Source organism: Botryllus schlosseri, chromosome 6 (assembly GCF_051294905.1).
Source record: "Botryllus schlosseri isolate E-star chromosome 6, Bs_hap1, whole genome shotgun sequence".
NCBI lineage: Eukaryota > Metazoa > Chordata > Ascidiacea > Stolidobranchia > Styelidae > Botryllus > Botryllus schlosseri.
The window spans coordinates 1,409,548-1,428,910 of NC_137241.1; the positions used below are offsets into that span (position 1 = coordinate 1,409,548).

The 19,363-nt window shown below is 40.7% G+C and overlaps 2 protein-coding genes across 5 annotated transcripts in view; one reads left to right on the forward strand and one right to left on the reverse strand.

Moving 5' to 3' along the window:
* The window catches only part of LOC145440579 (uncharacterized), a 41,510-nt gene extending 23,808 nt beyond the window's left edge, over positions 1 to 17,702 (reverse strand). For 2 of the 4 annotated variants that reach the window (XM_080318225.1, XM_080318223.1), the window contains exons 1-6: positions 17,465 to 17,701; positions 17,155 to 17,393; positions 15,128 to 15,207; positions 9,770 to 9,882; positions 3,953 to 4,097; positions 2,497 to 2,889 (exon numbers count right to left, since the gene is read on the reverse strand). In XM_080318225.1, coding sequence (XP_080174351.1) covers positions 2,497 to 2,889; positions 3,953 to 4,097; positions 9,770 to 9,882; positions 15,128 to 15,207; positions 17,155 to 17,393; positions 17,465 to 17,509 — 1,015 coding nt within the window. In that variant the 5' untranslated portion in view covers positions 17,510 to 17,701. Of the gene's footprint in view, positions 1 to 2,496; positions 2,890 to 3,952; positions 4,098 to 8,354; positions 8,628 to 9,769; positions 9,883 to 15,127; positions 15,208 to 17,154; positions 17,394 to 17,464 lie in introns of those variants that run through there. The other 2 variants (XM_080318224.1, XM_080318226.1) reach the window with 2 other exon arrangements.
* LOC145440582 (alpha-1,2-mannosyltransferase ALG9-like) lies at positions 12,001 to 14,675 on the forward strand. The gene has a single exon (XM_080318229.1). It carries the CDS (start codon positions 12,743 to 12,745, stop codon positions 14,522 to 14,524), a length of 1,782 nt encoding a protein of 593 aa, XP_080174355.1. The 5' UTR covers positions 12,001 to 12,742; the 3' UTR covers positions 14,525 to 14,675.
* Positions 17,703 to 19,363: the final 1,661 nt, after the last annotated feature.

Here is a 19,363-nt window from a genome sequence, read left to right on the forward strand (position 1 = left end):
TGGAGGTTTACCTAGGCTCCTCCTCGCCACCTCATCCGCGTCAGCGGTGTCTTACAAAAAGCCTAGAGGTGGGCCGTGCTATAAGTCGGCAGTTACGGAAAATAAGAAGAATATCGGCCTGGTGTAAATGACAATAGTAGTCGACAAACACCATGAACACCAAAAACAAACAAACATACCGGGTTACCGGGCATAACGAGCTCTTCAAGGGAATATAATAAAACCGGACACGACTAAGCAATGGTAGTCCTATGATACAAACACCAAGGAGGCTCTTATTTGGAAAAAGCCAAACACTCGACAACAATTAGAGCGGTCTGAATGGCGCAATAACTTTACAATTATTGATCCGAAAATAGAATGAACTTTTTATTCACAAACTATGCGACAGCGATGACTCGTTGAATGCCACGCATTTAATTGGAATCTATTGAGGTCATGATTTGAACCTATCCATCTCAGTCTCAAGTTTGTAAGGAATTGCCGCTTTCCTGAATGAGACGAACCAGCTGTGATAATGCACCGTATCACAGCACGTTTGTGTGAATGTATAGGATTGTATGGTGTACAGAACATTTGTACAGTGGTTAGCCAACGATAGTGAAGAGAGTGTGTATTTACAGTTTCACATCCAAAAGGTGGTGAACGAAAACAGAGCCTATACCTAAGAATTCTACCGTGGTATAGATCAAACACATTTTAATCAAAATCGTGACAAATTAGAATAAGCACAAATGGAGTACAAAGGAATGCAGGGACGTGGGATTTATAACAATTGTGCACAACACGAACCAATCAAAACCCCCTCGTCCCAAAGTAATCTCAAGAACTGAGTTCGTGATTGCATATATATAGACTAAAAAAACGCCGATTGATAATTATGATTGACTAAAATACCGTGCAATAATTAAATTAAAACACATAAATAAGGAAATTCGGTTTCTTTGCCAACAAATCCGGTGAATTTATACCACCTTCTGGGTGTGCAATGTGTATACACTATTTTCGCTGAGAGTGTACCATCAGTATCGAACCGCGGTGCTGTCATATCGAGCTTGTATCGATCGAATGTTATGCTAAAAACGACATGCCATATTGGAAGTGGAAGTATAGTGAAATAAAATATATTATTATTCAAAGAAAATTATTGCTACCACGCCAGCTGCGAGGCGCAACCCAGTGGTTCCGTTAAATCTAACTTGATTACTGCCGATCCGCCGAGGCGCCACTGTGTATCTCGATATCGGAGGATGCACAAGATGGCTGGTAAGCGGTGTGACGTACGAATCAATCACACATTAAGAAATCTATCGACCATACGTCTAAATTAAGGATGGAATAAGTCTTTTGAATTCGCAAAGGACGTTTCCCTCTTTCCGGATAAAGAAGGCAGGATATATGTTACAAGTAGGCCTACCAGACTTGTACAAACTACTGCATTTTCAAAATACGCAACTTGCAACTAGATATAGAACCAACTGGCTAACTAACTAACTAAAACAACTAATAACTGATATTACGAATTACTGAATTGCAAATGAGCCAACAGATATTGGAGATGGTATCACCATTTCATAGGACGTGGTTTAGAGTTTGAAATGGCAGGGATGCCGACCCCATAAACCCACCCACTGGCTACGCTAGTGTTAGTAGTGAGAGTGAATAGTGATGATTCTGACTTCTGAGTTAACAATGACCGTAATAACAGAACGCAACAGAACACCACGACACTGGTATCACGGACTCACGGTCCACGCCAAACGACGACACGTGTTTCTAGTCTTAGCAAATTATTTTTAAAATGCGCAACTGGAATTAAGAACTACTCAGTTTTGAAATCGCAACTAAACTATATCAATACTGAAACAAAAGAGCAGTTAGCTGACAGTCAACTAACGAGATTGACAGTTTGTACAAGTTTGTAAAAAACTGATGCTGGGATCGGAATGTCACGCTGGGATCAATGAACATCACATGTTTATGATATGCGAGGAAATTGTGTTGTAACGTTAAGGTCAACAAACCGCACTGCATAGTATTCACGGCTGATATTTCACCATGCGATTGAAAAAAAAACAGTGCCTATGCCTTCCACGATTCCAAATATTCTTCAGGCAGTACCCGAAGTGAAACTATGCACGAGATTACACTCGAGATAAACCCTGCCTTGTATGACAAACGACAGCGCGAAGATAGCTAATCTCGTGGAATTGATAACCGGCAGGAGTATGGTCGCTAATCGAAAGTAGTATAGCTGTCGATATACGGGGTAAGTCAAACATTTTCGACAGCGCGCGCTGTCCAAATTTAACATAAACTCCATATCAAGCACGGTCACGTCGGTCATTGATGATGTATTAGTATTGACATTGTACAAACATAATATGCTGCTGAATTCATGCGTTAACCCCGTTAAGATGCTATAATTACGACTTGCTGAATATGTGTAAGTAATCAAAATGCCTAACATATCCATAACACGCAATCGTTTCTCACCTCTCTCCGTTGTCAGACACTCGAAAGTAGATTCCCCGGCTGTTGTGGTACGCGACGTCATAGCATACGATCGCGTGAAGTCATCCGATTCCGCCTCTTCAGTATTCGAGCAACCAGCTGAAATACTAGTCTCGTCTTGCGTCGTGACTACATCGGCGGCCGGCGAGTTCTCTCCGATTTCGGAGTCTTCCTTGTGGAATTCATTTATGTCACCGTCATGATCTCCGCCGGGATGGAGTTGGTGTTTGGTTTCGCCTTTTGCTGACAAGGACGTGCTGTAGTTGACTGTAAATTCCTCGACTGCGTCGCTGGAGCAGAAATTTCCCTTTTCGTCGGCTTTAACGTTGCACGTTGGAGTTTCTATCGATTGATCGCGTCCGTCTGGGAACGATTCTAGGTATACGTGTGTTGATTAGCGCGGCGCCGTTAAATTGTTATACAGATATTGTCATATATACGCGACTAATTGAAACGTTTCAAATGTATCGTATCATGAGTATCGTTAAGTTGTTGTCCGATCAAATCAACCACGCAATACCGAGTTGCAGAACTATCAAATGTTCAAATTAGATTTGTAGTGGAATTATAACTACACTGTTTCATACAAATTAGATTTAGTGAATTCGCAAAAACTTGGAAACAGTACTATGTTCTGAATTGGAAGGAAATACACGCACAGTCAAGTTCAGTTCGCATGAAATCAGAGTTCACTCTTATAAGCACGAGATTGACAAATGTCTGCGCATCAAGCTTGGATCGTTTCGCACTATAAGTTCTACTGTAGCATTTTCACGAAAACCGGAAATTTATTGGAATAGAAATTACAGCAGAAAACCATTTCACAAATTAGATTAGAATTAGGTTACCGGCTACAATTATTCTAATTGGACAACTGGAATTATCTGGCTGTTGAAGTCTGATATACACATCGACTTTCGGAAAAATTCTTATAATCAGCACGACAGCCGTCATCTCCCAAACGCAGACAGAAACTCTGCAATCTACTACACATACGATATTTTAGTCTCAACGTAAGACCAGTACACATTCTATTCTCCTAAAATTGTCGTTAACGGGGAAGTAGCTTCTGACAGATTCGATCTATCCAATTGCAGTGATACGAAATTTGCCTGGGCTGGTGGAAAACATCTCGCGGCATGCGTGGCAATTACATATTCATCCCTAAAATAATATCACGCATAGCACCATCCACTCATTGCGAATGCAAATCTCTAGTCTACATCCTACGGAAAACCAATTGTTACCCTACCAAGTACAAAGACGCGCCATGATAGTTTGTATCGTATGGTTTTGTGGGTCAAGCATGTTCATGTTCAATGTTCATGTTCATACTTGGTTAGATAAACCTGGACATTCTCATTCGGATTCGTGTTGCAATGATATGGCGTATCCTGCACATACTTCTCTATGGATCCGACCAAGTCAACCGACTTACCATGCTTTTCATCTTCAACACCATTCGTCAATGGAGCCTCTTCAAACCGCTTGGCGTCCTCCATCTCATCAGCCAACTGCAGCTTCCGTAATTCCTCGTCTATTTTTCTTTGCAGCTCGTAATGGCGTTCAAGTCGTGTAGGGCTCTGCGGAAAACAAATGTTGACAACATGTATGTCATGTCACCATTCAAAACGTAATAAAGGGTAGTTTCCCAACGAGCCAGCACTATACCAAGTGGGTCAGATTTAATATAAATCTGCCAAGTGTCATGGAATATCGTCAGACGCTGCACTATATTTCCCTGAACACGATGCTAAAGTCAATATAGATTTTTCAATTGTATCAAGCCAAAAGTACGATTTCACGGTACTTCGTCCGTTACATTACGGTGTCTCACTTCTGCCTTCCGCAACAGCGAAATGACTAAGCCTGAACATTGTCAGACCAACATGAATCTACCTGTCCTACAACAAACGTCGGAATGCGAGCAACATTGTAGCAGCGAACCTTTATCTCGCCGATAATGTTTTTATTGGGGTATTCAAATCCTCGTTCTGACTTCGTAAGATATGAAGCTAAATATTTTCCAAGCCTCGAGGACCTGACGCCAACAAAACAAACCCCATTCGCACACTATTCGATCAAGCGTTACCTCGCATACAGCGAAAATTACGAAGTTAGGATATATTATACCGCGAATAACATGATCCAATGATTCTACAGTGCGCCAAACTCGATGCTGATAGTCTGACGGATTGCTGCAGTGAGGTGTAGCCGATCGAATAGTTGGAGATAGCTCCTTTTTCGCCTAGGGAAAACGCGACGCAAAAGCGTATTTGAAACATCTGCCTCGCGTGATTCCAATCACACACTGACTCAGTCACATTATCAAATAGTATATGATCGTATTTCAAAGAGATTCCTTAAAACTGTGGCGCTGGGCTACAGTGGTCAATCTGACCGCGATGGTCGTTGAACCAAATGCTTTCATCGGGGTGAGATGAGGACAAAGAATCTTATGAACTCCGGAATGTATAAGCTATTTACCGCATAATCAATTGTATAATCTATTACGATCACTTAGCACAGGGGTCTCCAACACGCGGCCCGCGGGCCGCATGCGGCCCGCGAGGTCATTTTTTGCGGCCCGCGACTTGAATTGAAATTTCGGAAGAAAGCTAAGAAAATCATTTCGAAATGTTGAAATTGACTACAGTTTCAACACACTGTTGTTGTTGTTGTTTCAAAATACGGCTATTCTCCGCTGCCAACATCATTATTCGTCACTAGCTTCTGCTTTGGCGATGTCAAACAACATTCCATCGAGGGAGAATAACCAACTGATATGTATGAGCTGGGCCTATTGCCTTGACGTGCAATGGCCCCGACACTGCCAAGACCGAAACGTTAGGAAAATGGCATAGGGCAGTGGTTCTCAAACTAAGGGGCGCGCCCCTCTTGTGGGGTGTGAAAGCATCTGAAGGAGGCGCGGAGCGGTGGTAAACTGAAAAAAGTTTTCGCGCTTCGCGCGATTTACGTCTAATTGAAGTTTTGTGTATGTCCGGAATTCATCAATTAACAATCATAACCTTCCATGCCATCAAACTATCCGTTGAGATAGCTAGTATTCTGATTGCATCTTGTGATATGACGGTAAGGGGGCAGCGAGATTTCTCAGTATCATGAAGGGAGCGTGTATAAAAAAAGTTTAAGAGCCACTGGCTTAGGGCTCCCCCGCAAGGCCAAGCTTAACGTGGAGATGGTCTTTCAGCTAGTAACGTATCTCGCTAGCCCAATATCGATTACTTGGTCGCTGAAAAGCGTTTCCAGCTATCGTGCACAGCTCAGAGCTCAAAATAAAATGAACTGGATGATAATGATTTTTGCTGTATTTGTTGTATTCTTTTAATAAAATATTACTTCTTTTGTGGTCACTATGCCCATTGTCTATGTTAGGTAGCACGGCGTTGTACTGACGTTGAGTTTTAACGTTGTTGCGTAGTTTATATCGATAGTGATACTTGCGGCCCGCGGCCGCCGCGAAATTTGAAAAGTGGCCCGCGACCCATTTTGAGTTGGCGACCCCTGACTTAGCAGGATTAGGAATTGATTAGGAGCATCGGAAGCCTAGATTTGACGACAAGATACTCCGTCGCCCTAAATCTGGTTTGATTATTTTATATAATGGTTTCATAGTTCATACAACAGAAATGCCGGTATACATTCTCAACATAGGTGTTCACTAGGGCTGTTCAAAAATAACTTCTTTTTATTCAGATTTTCGCGACTATTAGCTAAAAAAAAACGATTCTCATAAGCACGAGATTGACAAATGTCTGCGCACCAAGCTTGTCTCGTTTCACACTATAAGTTATGCTGCAGCATTTTCGCGAAAACCGGAAATTTATTAGAATAGCAATTAGAGCATAGAAACATTTCACAAATTAGATTTAAATTAGGCTACCGGCATTTCGCTCTAATTATTCAAATTGGACAACTGGAATTATCTGGCTGTTGAAGTCTGATTATACGCATCGACTTTCGGAAAAATTCTTATAACCAGCACGACAGCCGTCAACTCCCAAACGCAGACCGAAACTCTGCAATCTACTACACATGCGATATTTTAGTCTCAACGTAAAACCGGTACACATTCTATTCTCCGAAAATTGTCGTTAAGGGGGAACTAGCTTCTGACAGACTCGATCTACCCAATTGCAGTCATACGAAATTTTCCCGGGCTGGTGGAAAACATCTCGCGAGAGGCTGTTCATAATAAGTTCAAAATACTCAAACTCTAATAGCTTCACTTCTACTCGTTGGAATTGAGCCAAATTTCGTATGCAACGTTGTTTTAGCCAACGTAACAATTTTAGTTGATATCCGCAAAAATCTGAAAAAAAGTTATTTCTGAACAACACTATATAGTGTTCACTTCAGTAACGAAGAAATTCTACACTTCCGGAGTACTCAAGAAGATTTTGAATACATGCATTACCTATAGTAAAGTGGTTATGTTTTAGACTAGTTCTAACTGATGAGTTTTCCACGAAAAATACTTTCATATTAGACTTTGGATATTGAAAAGTATGGAGTAGTTTTGGGGATAAATTTGCATCGCTTTTATGTGTGAGATAGTCATAAAGACCGCGCGAAATAACAAATAACCATCACAGTTTCTGTTGAATATATTTTCGAATATTGCACTCATTTATAGCGTTATCAGCCGTGAAGATGCATCTTGCCATTTTGAAAGTAGCTAAAAGCATGGGAACCATCGGCAAAATTCACTTTTTATACTACTTTATACCCGAGTACTTTTGAGACTCTTTTGATCCTACTTTCAGCAGATTTGACACGCATCGGAAATCGCTGCAAAAACTTGTAATTGAATAGCAATATACGGCGTAACCTTTACTTCTGTTTCAATAGCGGCGCTACTAACTATGACCGACCATCTCTGTTTCTCAACAACTCGAAGTAATGGAGTATGGTGTTCTTGCCTTATGATTTAGATGAGTTCACGACTCATTCATTCGCAAATTAATTTTATAATTTCAAAATATCACAAGATTGCAACATCACGATCCTATCAAGTCTGTTTGCATAGTTTAAGTGCCGTAGCACTTGACAGTGTTTGCGATAATCGTTAGCATATCTTTGAAGATATTAGTACGTCTATCGAGCTATTTTTAAATAAGAACGCTGCATCGTTATCTTAATACATGTAACAAAGATGCCAGTTTTAATACAGCATTCCGGACACACAAAAATGTTCTAGGTACATATTTGCTCCACTACAGACTTTTTGGCAATCCCGCCCCCAGAAGTTTACCCAGCAACGTAATGAAACACGTGTCCAAGATTTAACGGCGCATACCCATGGTCAGACACTCGTGATTATTTGAATGCATGGATTCCAAATATGATTCGTAAAACTAGCTAAGTTTATTCCTTTTCTCGTAACTACAAAATTGGTGGAGATATATGCCCATCTACATTTTCCCGTGTTTAGGTAAGGACGGGACTCTGTGACATATATTTGCACTTGACCAAGACAAATAACTAAGACAAATAACCTTGGAATTAAAATTGTGTTTTCAAACAAACCTCAAAGAATTGTAATATTCGATCAAAATAATATTTTGTGTACCTTTTTGCGCTCCGTGTTAATTCAGCTGGTTCATTATAATAGAGAAGCTGCTACAACAGCAGCTATTAATCAACTTATATCAAAAACGAACTATATATACCATTGATCGAGCTACTAGAATAAACCACGAAGTTCTGCTATAGACAATTGGGATGGAATGTGATGAGAAATTGCAAATGATTTATCTTTCGAGCTAACACGAATATATATGGAAAATTGCATACGCTAAATAATGATGCTTTCTCACCTTGTCGTAATTTTCGGCGACTCTGCACCCACCCCAGATGTCGCTGGAGGTGACACCGAAATAGCCCCCACTCATTAGTTGCGATTTAGACCACGCTACGCAGGAAAGCTATATATCATGTACGAATGCACCCTTGTTTGCGGCAGTAGTGAATAACTGCCAATCACGTATTCTGTTTATACTGTATTCTTCCTACACTTTAAATATCGATCAATATCTACAAACGGGCTGTAGCTGCAGGCTAAACCCGGAGGCTGATTCTAAGTACCCTTCGTAAAGCGCGTCGGCGATTAAATACGCGCGGATAGAAGCCATAATGATCCATGAATTATTCATCGATGCCAGCCCGTAAATAGGAAAGCAAAGCGCAGCCAGTGTCGCGAATCTCTCCATTGCATCGTTTGTGGAACGACGTAGATGTGAACTTGTTTGTTTAGCCATTCCAGGAGAGTAGGGACAGGAATTTATCACAGATTGAGAAGAAATGATCCGCGTATGACAATACTATTCAGGGGTGACGCTGTATTACGAGAAAGTATATTTATACAATTGAGTAATATATCGATATTGAAATAAACCCGAATATATTCGGCTGACACTCGCCATGGCCAATCGTCAGCAACTAGTAGAGAATTCAAAAGAATATTGCATATCAACGATCGTTTCAGCAATTGCGACTGTTGATATACAAAGTGAAGATTGAAGATCGCCCCTGACGTGTGTCAGCCGAAAATATTCGAGTCATTTCAATACGAATATATTATGCAATTGTATGCTTCAGTTCTGTACCGCCAAGAGTATTAAAGTATCAAAGCTATGTGAAAAGAGGTATCGATATCTACACCTATGGTTCCAGATGTCTCCAGAAAAAATGAATACCTTTCATCAAAAATATATATCTACGCGACATATTCTGTGATCAATAATAAAATCCCGTCTATATGACAGGTTCCTAGAGTCGTATATTAAATTTTCGGAAGGCAAGGAGTCCATGGTCGATATACGACACGTCTATGATTATACATACATGACTTTACATCCTAAGGAATTCAATATTGGACGGGATGTAACAGGCGATAAAGTCACAGTACCATGAACCTTTGAACTATGATGGTATTCAAACTACGCACACGATATAATTATGCTTACACAAATAGTGTGTATTCAAATCCCAATAGTACGATCCTTGGAAACTTCAGCTTATGCTGACAATCAAGTGGGAGGTACACTTCCGCAAAGCGATAAAACCGCTTAAGGCTTACGAAACGCGTATGTAAATTGTGCTCCTCATTTCTGAGAGCAGCGTTATCAATAAAGAGCGATAATATTCCGCCCGGTTACAAAGTTGACTGGCTATCAACACGAAAACGAATAACAAGATTATCATATGCTAGTTACAGTAAAGCAGCACTTACTGCGTAGGGATATGTGCTTGAGATTCTTTTCCTGCGCTTTTTTGCTTGAAGCTTTTTACCATTTGGGGTATTGGTAATATGAATCACCGTCTCCACCGAATTATTGTTATTATCTGAAATTACCGTAAGTGCAGTATAACGCCAAACGAACAATGATCTTGATTATTTCAGCCGTCAACGCAAAAGCGATTGAATACTGTCATATCAATCGTAAATATCATATAGCCGCAGGTAACATAGCAGCATGTAAGAATTCGAAGCAATGCAGAAAATAGAGTTAATCGAAAAAAGGTTACTTTTATGTTACCTTTGAAGTTACTGAAGAATTTTTTGAAACAATCCCCGCACATGCCACACTGGTCGATGTTAGTTGAATAACCGACGACTTAAACAATCTTGGGATTGATGTTAGGTTAGCATAATTACTATATTTCCATAATTGTCTGGCTCAATGTCTTATTCAGGGGCGGGCAACTTCTCCAGTCGGCGGGCCGGATATAAGAAAATTAAGTACTTGGCGGGCCGGATTGCTGGATCGATACATTATTCGCCTATTTGTCCACATCTGCAAGGAATAAATCGTACTTAGTGAATGTATTTTAACGACAGCAATGTCGCTTCAAAGCCATTTCTCGCCGATAATGACGAAGACAATGTGGATTTGAGAATAGCATTGTCACACAGGCGCCGCCATATCTGTTTCTATCTGATCAATTACCACACGGAGCAATCCTTAGTTAAGATTTCAAGGCGTTAGATAACCGCGATACTCCTAATTAACCAAGATATCAATTCATTAGGGATGAGGAGGTGACGAGATAGCGTCATTGTTCAACAATCTCGATATTGAATTATTGCGATCCGCGTCCTCTACGAATTTTGAAAAGTGGCCCTCGACCCGCTTGGAGTTGGCGACCGCTGATATAAGCGCGCGGTGTCTTACCAGGGTTACCATACGTCCTCTTTTTTGACTTTATTGAAAGTGCCCTCAGAGGACGCCCATATGTCCTCTTTTTGTGATTTTGTCCTCTTTTTTGAGAATTTTAGGTAAATATATGACAAAATCGACTGAGATACAGTAGTTTAGCACCAAAGTAACGCACCAGCGGCTATTTCGAGAGATGAGCCGGAAAGTTGACCCTTTTTTTAGTCAACCAACTGATAATGTGAAAGGAAAAACTGTATTTTGGGCGCTGAGCGAGAAAGTTGACCTTACTTTATTTTAGTTAATCGACCACGAAGTGGGAAAAATTTACCATTTTTCAGGATTTTCCTCCGGTTTTGCAAGTCTGAAAATTTTGAAAAAGTGTCCTCTTTTCAGAATTCCAAAATATGGTAACCCTACGTCTTACAAAAGCCTAGAAGTGTGCCGTGCTACAAGTCGGCGGTTATGAAAAATAAAAAATATAAGCCTGGTGTAAATGACCATTGTAGTCGACAAACACCATGATTACAACACACTACATTAGGGTTTAGTACATCGTAAATGCAAGTCTGCTTCTCGCTTCGACGAACTTACGCGTAAGCTCCACTCTCGCACGCTGCGCATACACGTATATCATAACATATACTGTCACTAAAATTGGACATAGTAAGCAAGTATAGTGAGAAATCTCGGCAGACTGGGGCCACGGGCCACACGATCATGTAAGACGGAAAACTCTCCGCGGGCCGGACAAAATCCCTTCGCGGGCCGTATGTTGCCCGCCCCTGGTCTTATTGGTGATTTTGTGATTCGGTCACCATTAATATACTGTACTGCGGTGGGATATTGTAGAAATATTGCAAACATCACTGACTCAACATATCAAGCAGCCAGTCTTTCATTTACATGTCTTTAATTTAGATACCCTGCTTGCTTGTGTATTATTCTGAGCACTGAGCAAGGAGCAAAAATATAATTTCATTCACCAAACCAAATGATGCGCGAGCGCCATCTCCTGATTTGTATTTACACTTCCACCAGCATAACGCCGGTGACTGCAAATCTGGTTCAAATGAGTATTGAAAGTTTTGTGCTGGGTTGTATTCATTCTTACTGCAGGAGTTTATTCATTGCTTCCAATATTGATACATCCAGAAAACATAGACTGCCATAAAGTTTATGGCATAAACGCGTTCTGCAGAGAAGAGAACCACGCGATACCTGTACTGTTAGAGACACCTCACAACAGTTGACGCATCATTGATTTTTGACTTGTTGTCATTTCATTTGTAGTGCTGTGATATAGCCAGTTCAGTTTATTATTAGCAATTTTATCAGATCGATACGGTTACGGTAACTTTTGCTGCAGCTATCTAGTATCTACCAGAGACTGGAGGGGATCATTAAACTACGTCTCAGTTCAGTAAAATCAGCTCAAGCCTAATTCGAAGCTAACAAGTTACCGGCAACCGGCAATGAATGCTATTCAGATTATTTCATGTGATATTTCGGCTGTGATGGGTGGAGGTGGTTATGGAATGTGTGTGTTAGCAAAGGTTACTGCTTACCGACGTATCTTATATCTATTGCCAGGACTTCAATACAGGGTTGTAACCAAATCTCAATGTTACGAATCAGTTAAATCTTACTTTTATATAGGTTTGACTCGAGTCATTTTCGACTCCTCGCCGAGTCATAGTGTTGAGACTCGATTCCGAGTCCAAGGCACAGAGTTCACTGTTTAGTGACGAGTTCAAGTCAGGTTTAACTCACTTTTTGGAAACTCTGGGTGATATCGAAGGCACCACATTGATAGTATAGTCATTTTTCTCAGTCTTAACATGTTTACTCAAACAGATTAAGACAGTTGCGGGGCGTATTTATCAAAGAGACCTGAATCTAGTCATACAGAATGTCTCAAGTTAAATTGTGAATTTTTCACATTATTGTTAATGGTCAGATAAACATACTGCAAATTTTCTTACAGTATAATTATTTGTGCTTATTTATTGTTACCTAAACTCATACATTATTTCGGTCAAGTCAACATGAAGTTCAAAAATAAGGTCTACATGAGAACCGCACCGCAGGAAGATGATCAAAACCCTCCATCCGCAGACATCAACCCTCTCCCAGTTGATCAGAGAAGGACTACGACTGAACTATGGCTCCCAGAAGCATCTACCGCGTTTAAACTTCTCATGTCTGCGAATATGGCTTCGGCTCTGTTGAGCAATATATCCGATTGCGATGAGACGTATAATTACTGGGAGCCGTTGCACTATATATTCTATGGAGATGGATTTCAAACTTGGGAATATTCGCCGGCGTATGCTATCAGGTCGTGGGCTTACATTCGAATGCATTCAGTGCTGACTTGGCCACTGTTTAATATGCTGAATTCGAACAAACTTTTTGTGTTTTATTTCATTAGAACGATGCTGGCGTTCTTTTGCTCTGTTTGCGAAGTGCAATTTTATAAAGGAATAGCTTTGATTTTTGGGAATAACGTCGCAAGAATGCTGTTGGTATTTCTCACGTTTGGCGCTGGTATGTTTATTTCTGCCACTGCATTTCTGCCGAGTACATTCTGTATGTACATGACGTGTTTAGTGTTTGGATTTTGGATGCAAGGATATTTGCAATTGGCAGTACTCTCTGTAGCGGCTGGTGCCATACTCGGTTGGCCATTCTCGGCAGCCATAGGCCTCCCACTGGCAATAGACATTCTGTTGAGAAGGCAAAACTACTCACAATTCTTCAAATGGTGCTGCATCGCTTTACTTACAATGCTACTGCCATCTATGCTAATAGATACATACTATTACGGAAAACCAGTCATTGCGTCGTTAAATATCGTGTTGTACAACGTGTTCTCAGAACACGGCCCTGATCTTTACGGTACCGAGCCTCTATCATTCTACATCATCAATGGCGTCCTCAATTTTAATGTTGCATTTTTACTAGCACTTTTCAGCGGTCCAATTGTAGCTATATCCGAACTCATTATTTCTGTGAGAGTGACAGGATACCGCACGCCGTATGTCTTATTTGTTCTGTTTTTGAGCCCGTTTTATGTGTGGATCGCGATTTTCTTTACCCAACCTCATAAAGAAGAAAGATTCTTATTCCCTGTATACCCACTTATCTGTTTTGGTGCTGCCGTCGCTATAGCTACCGTTCAAAAACTCTATTGCATCGTGCTCAAGTGGCATAAAATCGTCGACTTTCGTTGGATTTCAATATCTACGCTCGCAATTTATGTAATTCTATCAGTATCGAGAGTTTTTGCGTTATTCCAAGGCTACCACGCGCCTCTAGAGATTTACCCGAGCCTTATAAAAGTATCGGAAGACCTTGGTAGCGTAACCAGCGAACATAATTTGAGAGTCTGTGTCGGTAAAGAATGGTATCGTTATCCATCCAGCTTTTTTCTGCCGACAAACTTTACGATGCACTTTGTAAAGTCGGAATTTCGCGGGCAACTGCCCGGTAAATTCGAGGGGCAGCCTCCCGAAGGCTCCAGGCGTATCCCGGCTGATATGAACGATGCAAATATTGAAGAACTCACTAGATACGCGGACGTGAAGTCGTGTGACTTTATGGTGGATGTATCGATCTCGGGACATGCTAGTAAATACGAGCCTAACTACGCAGTGGATAAAACGCGGTGGGATATTGTAAAATCGATTGATTTTCTGGACGCGGCACGCTCAGAAAACAGGCTGCTACGAGCTTTTTACATACCGTACATCTTCGAAACTAGGAATCGCTTTTCAAAATATGTACTGCTACAGTCTAAATCGAGTAAGATCCTCGGTAATGGATAGAATATCGCTCGGAAATTAAGTAGGCAATCAAGTTTATCGCCGTGATATTGTAAGCAGGCGTAACCTTCGGATTTATCAGTGACGTTACTTTGATCGTGCTTTAGCTATTTTTGTATCTGTCGAGTATGGAATACACGCTCGTGAAACGTTGTGCAGATGTGTGTTATCTTGCCGGATGGCTTGCCAGGTTGGGCTGGGAAAAATCGAGTGCTTAAGTGATTCGATTCTAAATCGAGTATCACGAGTTACGACGTCAACAGTGTGAAAGATGTGGAGAGTTCAAAGATGCACCTTTTACGCTACCGCAAAGGATATAATGCCAGGTGTACATCACAATAAATATTATTTCTACCGCGCCTATTTGATTGCACTTTGTGACAATGCTGCGGGTCGATCACGACTTTTCAGTAACGTGTGCAGCTCAGAACTACATGTTTCGCAGGCTGCGATACGACCTATCTAGGTTTCCATGGTGGGAGATACTATTGAAACTATAATTTCCGTACTGGAAAAAAATCATCTCTCCCTACTCAAATTATAAAAATGGATAGTCGAATCTTTGTGCCCAACCCGTTATGTTAGAATTGAACCATTTCATCTTACCGATTTGAGATAAGTCGTTTTTCGACTGGGATTTCAAGTCTTCCAATTCGTCGAGCAACAGCAGTCTATTTTCTTCCAGCCTGAAATACGGTGATTTGGTTTATTAATTTGCAAGCGCCGTTAATGCATCAGAATCAGTTTATCAATACTTTCAAAGCAATACATGACTGCGATACAATGAAAAGATAGGAAGGTGTCGAAACGTCTTGGAGTCTTTAGAGCAGGGCTCTCAAATGTGCTCGCGGGCCCATTTCCTAGTTTTTGATGACGCCATGGGCCGCAGCATCAGATAGGGGTTGCCTATATGTATTTCCAAGTAGGCCTTATTTGATGGACCTTGCAGACTGGCATCCCATACACATCGTGAAAATATGATTTACTATATTGTTATATTCACGCTTGCCGCGAATATGTAATATTTTTAAATATTTGGATAGACGTGATGTTGTTCTTGGCATAATGAGTTATAACTAGTTATAGCTAAACGCTGCGCAACGCAAGCTACGACCCTTTGATGAATTAGTATTCTCCATAACATTTTGATAGTATGTTGCCTCCGTGATTGTAAAGTCACGGCATTCCGAGTCACAAGTCTTTTTTTTAACGTTTGACCCGACTCAACCCGAGTCATTTATGTTTTATCGACCAGTCAGTCCGTGTTCGAGTAATTATACGGAAGGTCGCGCCCAAGTCAAAATCACAATTTTCAGTAACGAATCATCACTGGGTCATGTTTTATCATCATGATCAGGTAATGAGACATAACATAATAGCCGATGGTAGCCTTCGAAAGTGATGTGATAGCGAAGTATGATGAGTAGGCTAGCTTTAAGGTTTTTGGGGTAGTTTTAGAGTGAATTTTTATGTTCTTAAACCAGAAATAAGATATATGTGCCAGTAAAATAAACGCCGAAATGCACAAAATGTTCTAGCGGGCCGCGTGTTTGAGACCACTGCTTCAGAGTCAGCCACCCACCTGGGCCTCGGCGATGTAAATAAGAGGCATGCACACTGGAAGGAAAGAACTGAGGAGTAAGATAAAGTAGGGTTACCATACGTCATCTTTTAAGAGGATTTGTCCTCTTTTTAGCATTTTTGAAAGAGTCCTCGGAGGACGCCCAAATGTTCTCTTTTTTGAGAATTTTGGTTACATATAGGGCAAAATTCAACTGAGATACAGTAAATCAGCACTGTAGTAATGCTCCGGCTGCTATTTCGGGAGCTGAGCCGGAAAGCTTACCTTTTTTGTTTTTGTTTTTTTAGTCAACCAACTGATAATGTGAAAGAAAAACTGTAATTCGGGGTTTGAGCAGGAAAGTTGACCTTTTCTTGAGTCAGACGACCAAGAAATGGATAAAATTTACTATTTTTTCAAGATTTTCCTTTGGTATTGCTAGTCTGTAAATTTTAAAAAAGTGACTTCTTTTTAGATTTCCAAAATATGGTAACCCTAAGATAAAGCGACTAGCGATGGAAATTAATGGCGCAGGCGAGGTTGATATGTCAGATCGAGGCCCTGTAATCCCAGTAACCTCAAGCTTGAGGACTGACTAGTACTGATTCGGTTGGAAATGCTTGTATTCCAACTTGAATGTGGACATATGCTCGACGATTGTCGGATAGCCGGCGAGATGCCGTTCCATAGTGTATCACGCTGAAGTTGCGTATGCTACGTTACGGCGCTAATTATATGCGTTATCAAATCCGTGCGTCGAATGACATTTCCACTTCTGCGACAAGTGAGTTAACGACTTGATGTGACATCTTCTCTAGCAATTGTCGATGGCGTGTCGTGAAATTGTAGAAAATTCGTAGAGCAAACATTATACAATAGAAGCCCTGGGGGTGTTACAACTCGATTCACATTGAACGAAGCAAACGTCGCTTCGTATACGTAAGGAAGACATAGAGAAGTTTCTAGCGTATCAAGCGGCGACGCGTTCATGAACAACCGCACATAGACTGCTAAAAATCGGATTACTGCAGTGCGTTTATAGTTTCAATCTCGACTCGCAAAGTCAAATTACCTCTCTAGGTCGTTTTCTAATCCCTGAAGATGCAAATGACACAGGTCGATCGTCTCTTGGATCGATTCGTGCGCAACCTTTCTTTCCAACCCGTTTTTCGGCGAGCCGTGCGGACTTCTCCCCAACTGCTGCAACCATTTTTCACGCACAGCCGCTGCCTTGTGGCTGTGTATCTCGTTACGCTCGTTTTCCAGAGTTAGCCTGTCTTCTGCGTTCTTTTCAAACTTCCTACAGATATCCTTGATTGAAAATAATTCAAATATATAGATATACGTGCATTTGATCAAGACAACTATGCTGCAATTCTCACTTGGTACTTGTCAAAGATATCGACTGAGTCCATGTTTATCTTCATTTAGCAGTTTTGGATGCCTGATCTTGGGAGGATATATAGACCTGCATACACCGGGAGGCCGCAAAACTATTCCACATTCGCTCAAAGCTAACAATTGAACATACCGCCAAATTGAACTTTTGAGGGTTGTAAGTTCTTGGAAATCGCTATTCTGCCTGCTACATCCAGGCTCGTGAACGTTGGTTGGTTCACACGCTGTCTAACGTAACTAATGTGGAATACAAAAGGCCACGCATTCCGCAGGCGTTCGCTTCGCAGCGTCGTTACATAACCTACAATATATGCCGTATAATCTGATGCGCCAACCGCAAGTTTGAATGACATTATGATAAAGGCTTGTAGGTTGACGTCGGTGAAAGTTAATGATGTGTTATTATAATGCGGTGAGACTAATCATCACGTGACGCGCGTTAAATTCGAGTAGGTGAATATTAATTAGGTAGTTGAAACTGAGGACGCAAACTTATAATCCATACTAATTCACAAAATGAAAACTGAAAATCCTTTCTTTTCGGGTGCGTGTCGTTGCTTCCTTCATGTTTCTGTGGCCGGGCAGGGTAAGCATTTCCGTCGGTGGAACACATTTCCATGTTTACCAGACTTAGACAATTGGATAATTCTAGTTACTTATAATTAGATTACAGAGAGAAATGCAGGTGATCTAATTCTAATCTAATTTATGAAATGTTTCCATGCTCTATGCTCTATAATTTCCGGTTTTCCTGAAAATGTATGAAACGAGCGAAGCGTTTTGTACAGACATTTGCCATTCCCATCCTAATGAGAACGAATTCCTTGTCACGAACTGAACTTGTTTCTATTTCCAAATTTTCGCGAATTCGGTAATTATAATCAAATTTAGAAAAACAGTATATCTATAATTCAAATTTTATTCTAATTTGGAAACATTGGGAAATTTCTAGCTGCCCAACTCTGACTGGTAGCTCCTTCGGTCAAGGGTCCAGTCATATATAAATCAGCTAACTATAGCAACAGCCTTGTCAATAAGGCTCTATGCCCTAACTGTATCTCGGCTAATCTGTACAATATGATTCTTCGAAATGTTTAAAATTCGTATTTTTTACGAGATTTTTCGGATTCCTGTTGATTTTGCCATGAGATTCTTCTTATTCGGACTCCTCTGCCGCTAGGTTGCTGGACGGGTTTGTATTCTCAGCAATCACGATCCGCTCGCCACTGATTCACATGTCTTCACGGGCCACGCAGATTCATATAGCTGTTCAGTGTTCATTGATTAATTACTTCTCACAGTTCCTGCATATGTATTTCATCCTGAGTCGGTGTATATACCGCAAAAACACAAAGAAGTAAAATGTAAACCGTCCTATTCCTTAATGATCGAGTAGCCTACTCATGAAGTTTGGTGTACTCGCACAACCTACACAACATGTTGTAAGAGTATAGCCTTCTTCAACTCTATCAGTTTTTGCTTCCAAACGAAATACTAGTTATCACTAGGGCAAGTTTTTGCAACTTTTTTAAACTGCTTCCGGCAGCTTCCTAAATACTCGTAAGATATGTAGAATGCTGCTTTAAGCTGTTTGAAGGAATCTTATAGCGCAACTTTTTACACCTTTTGTCCATTTTTTACATGCAACTTTTTGCAACATTTTGCAACTTTTTCGATTTTTCATGAAAGTATTTTCGATTTCGATGAAATACACGGCCAAATTCGACTGAAATAACACCGTAAATCAGCACCGAAGTAACACTTTTACGGATATTTCGGGAGCTGAGCCGGAAAATTGACCTTTTTTTTTCTTTAGTCAACCGAGCAAAATGTGGTCAAAATGCAACTTCTGTAACTTTTTAACTTTTTTCAAAAATAAATGC

Coding starts and splice junctions, on each gene's coding strand:
- LOC145440582 (XM_080318229.1), top strand. CDS start 12,743: ATGAAGTTCAAAAATAAGGTCTACATGAGAACCGCACCGCAGGAAGAT.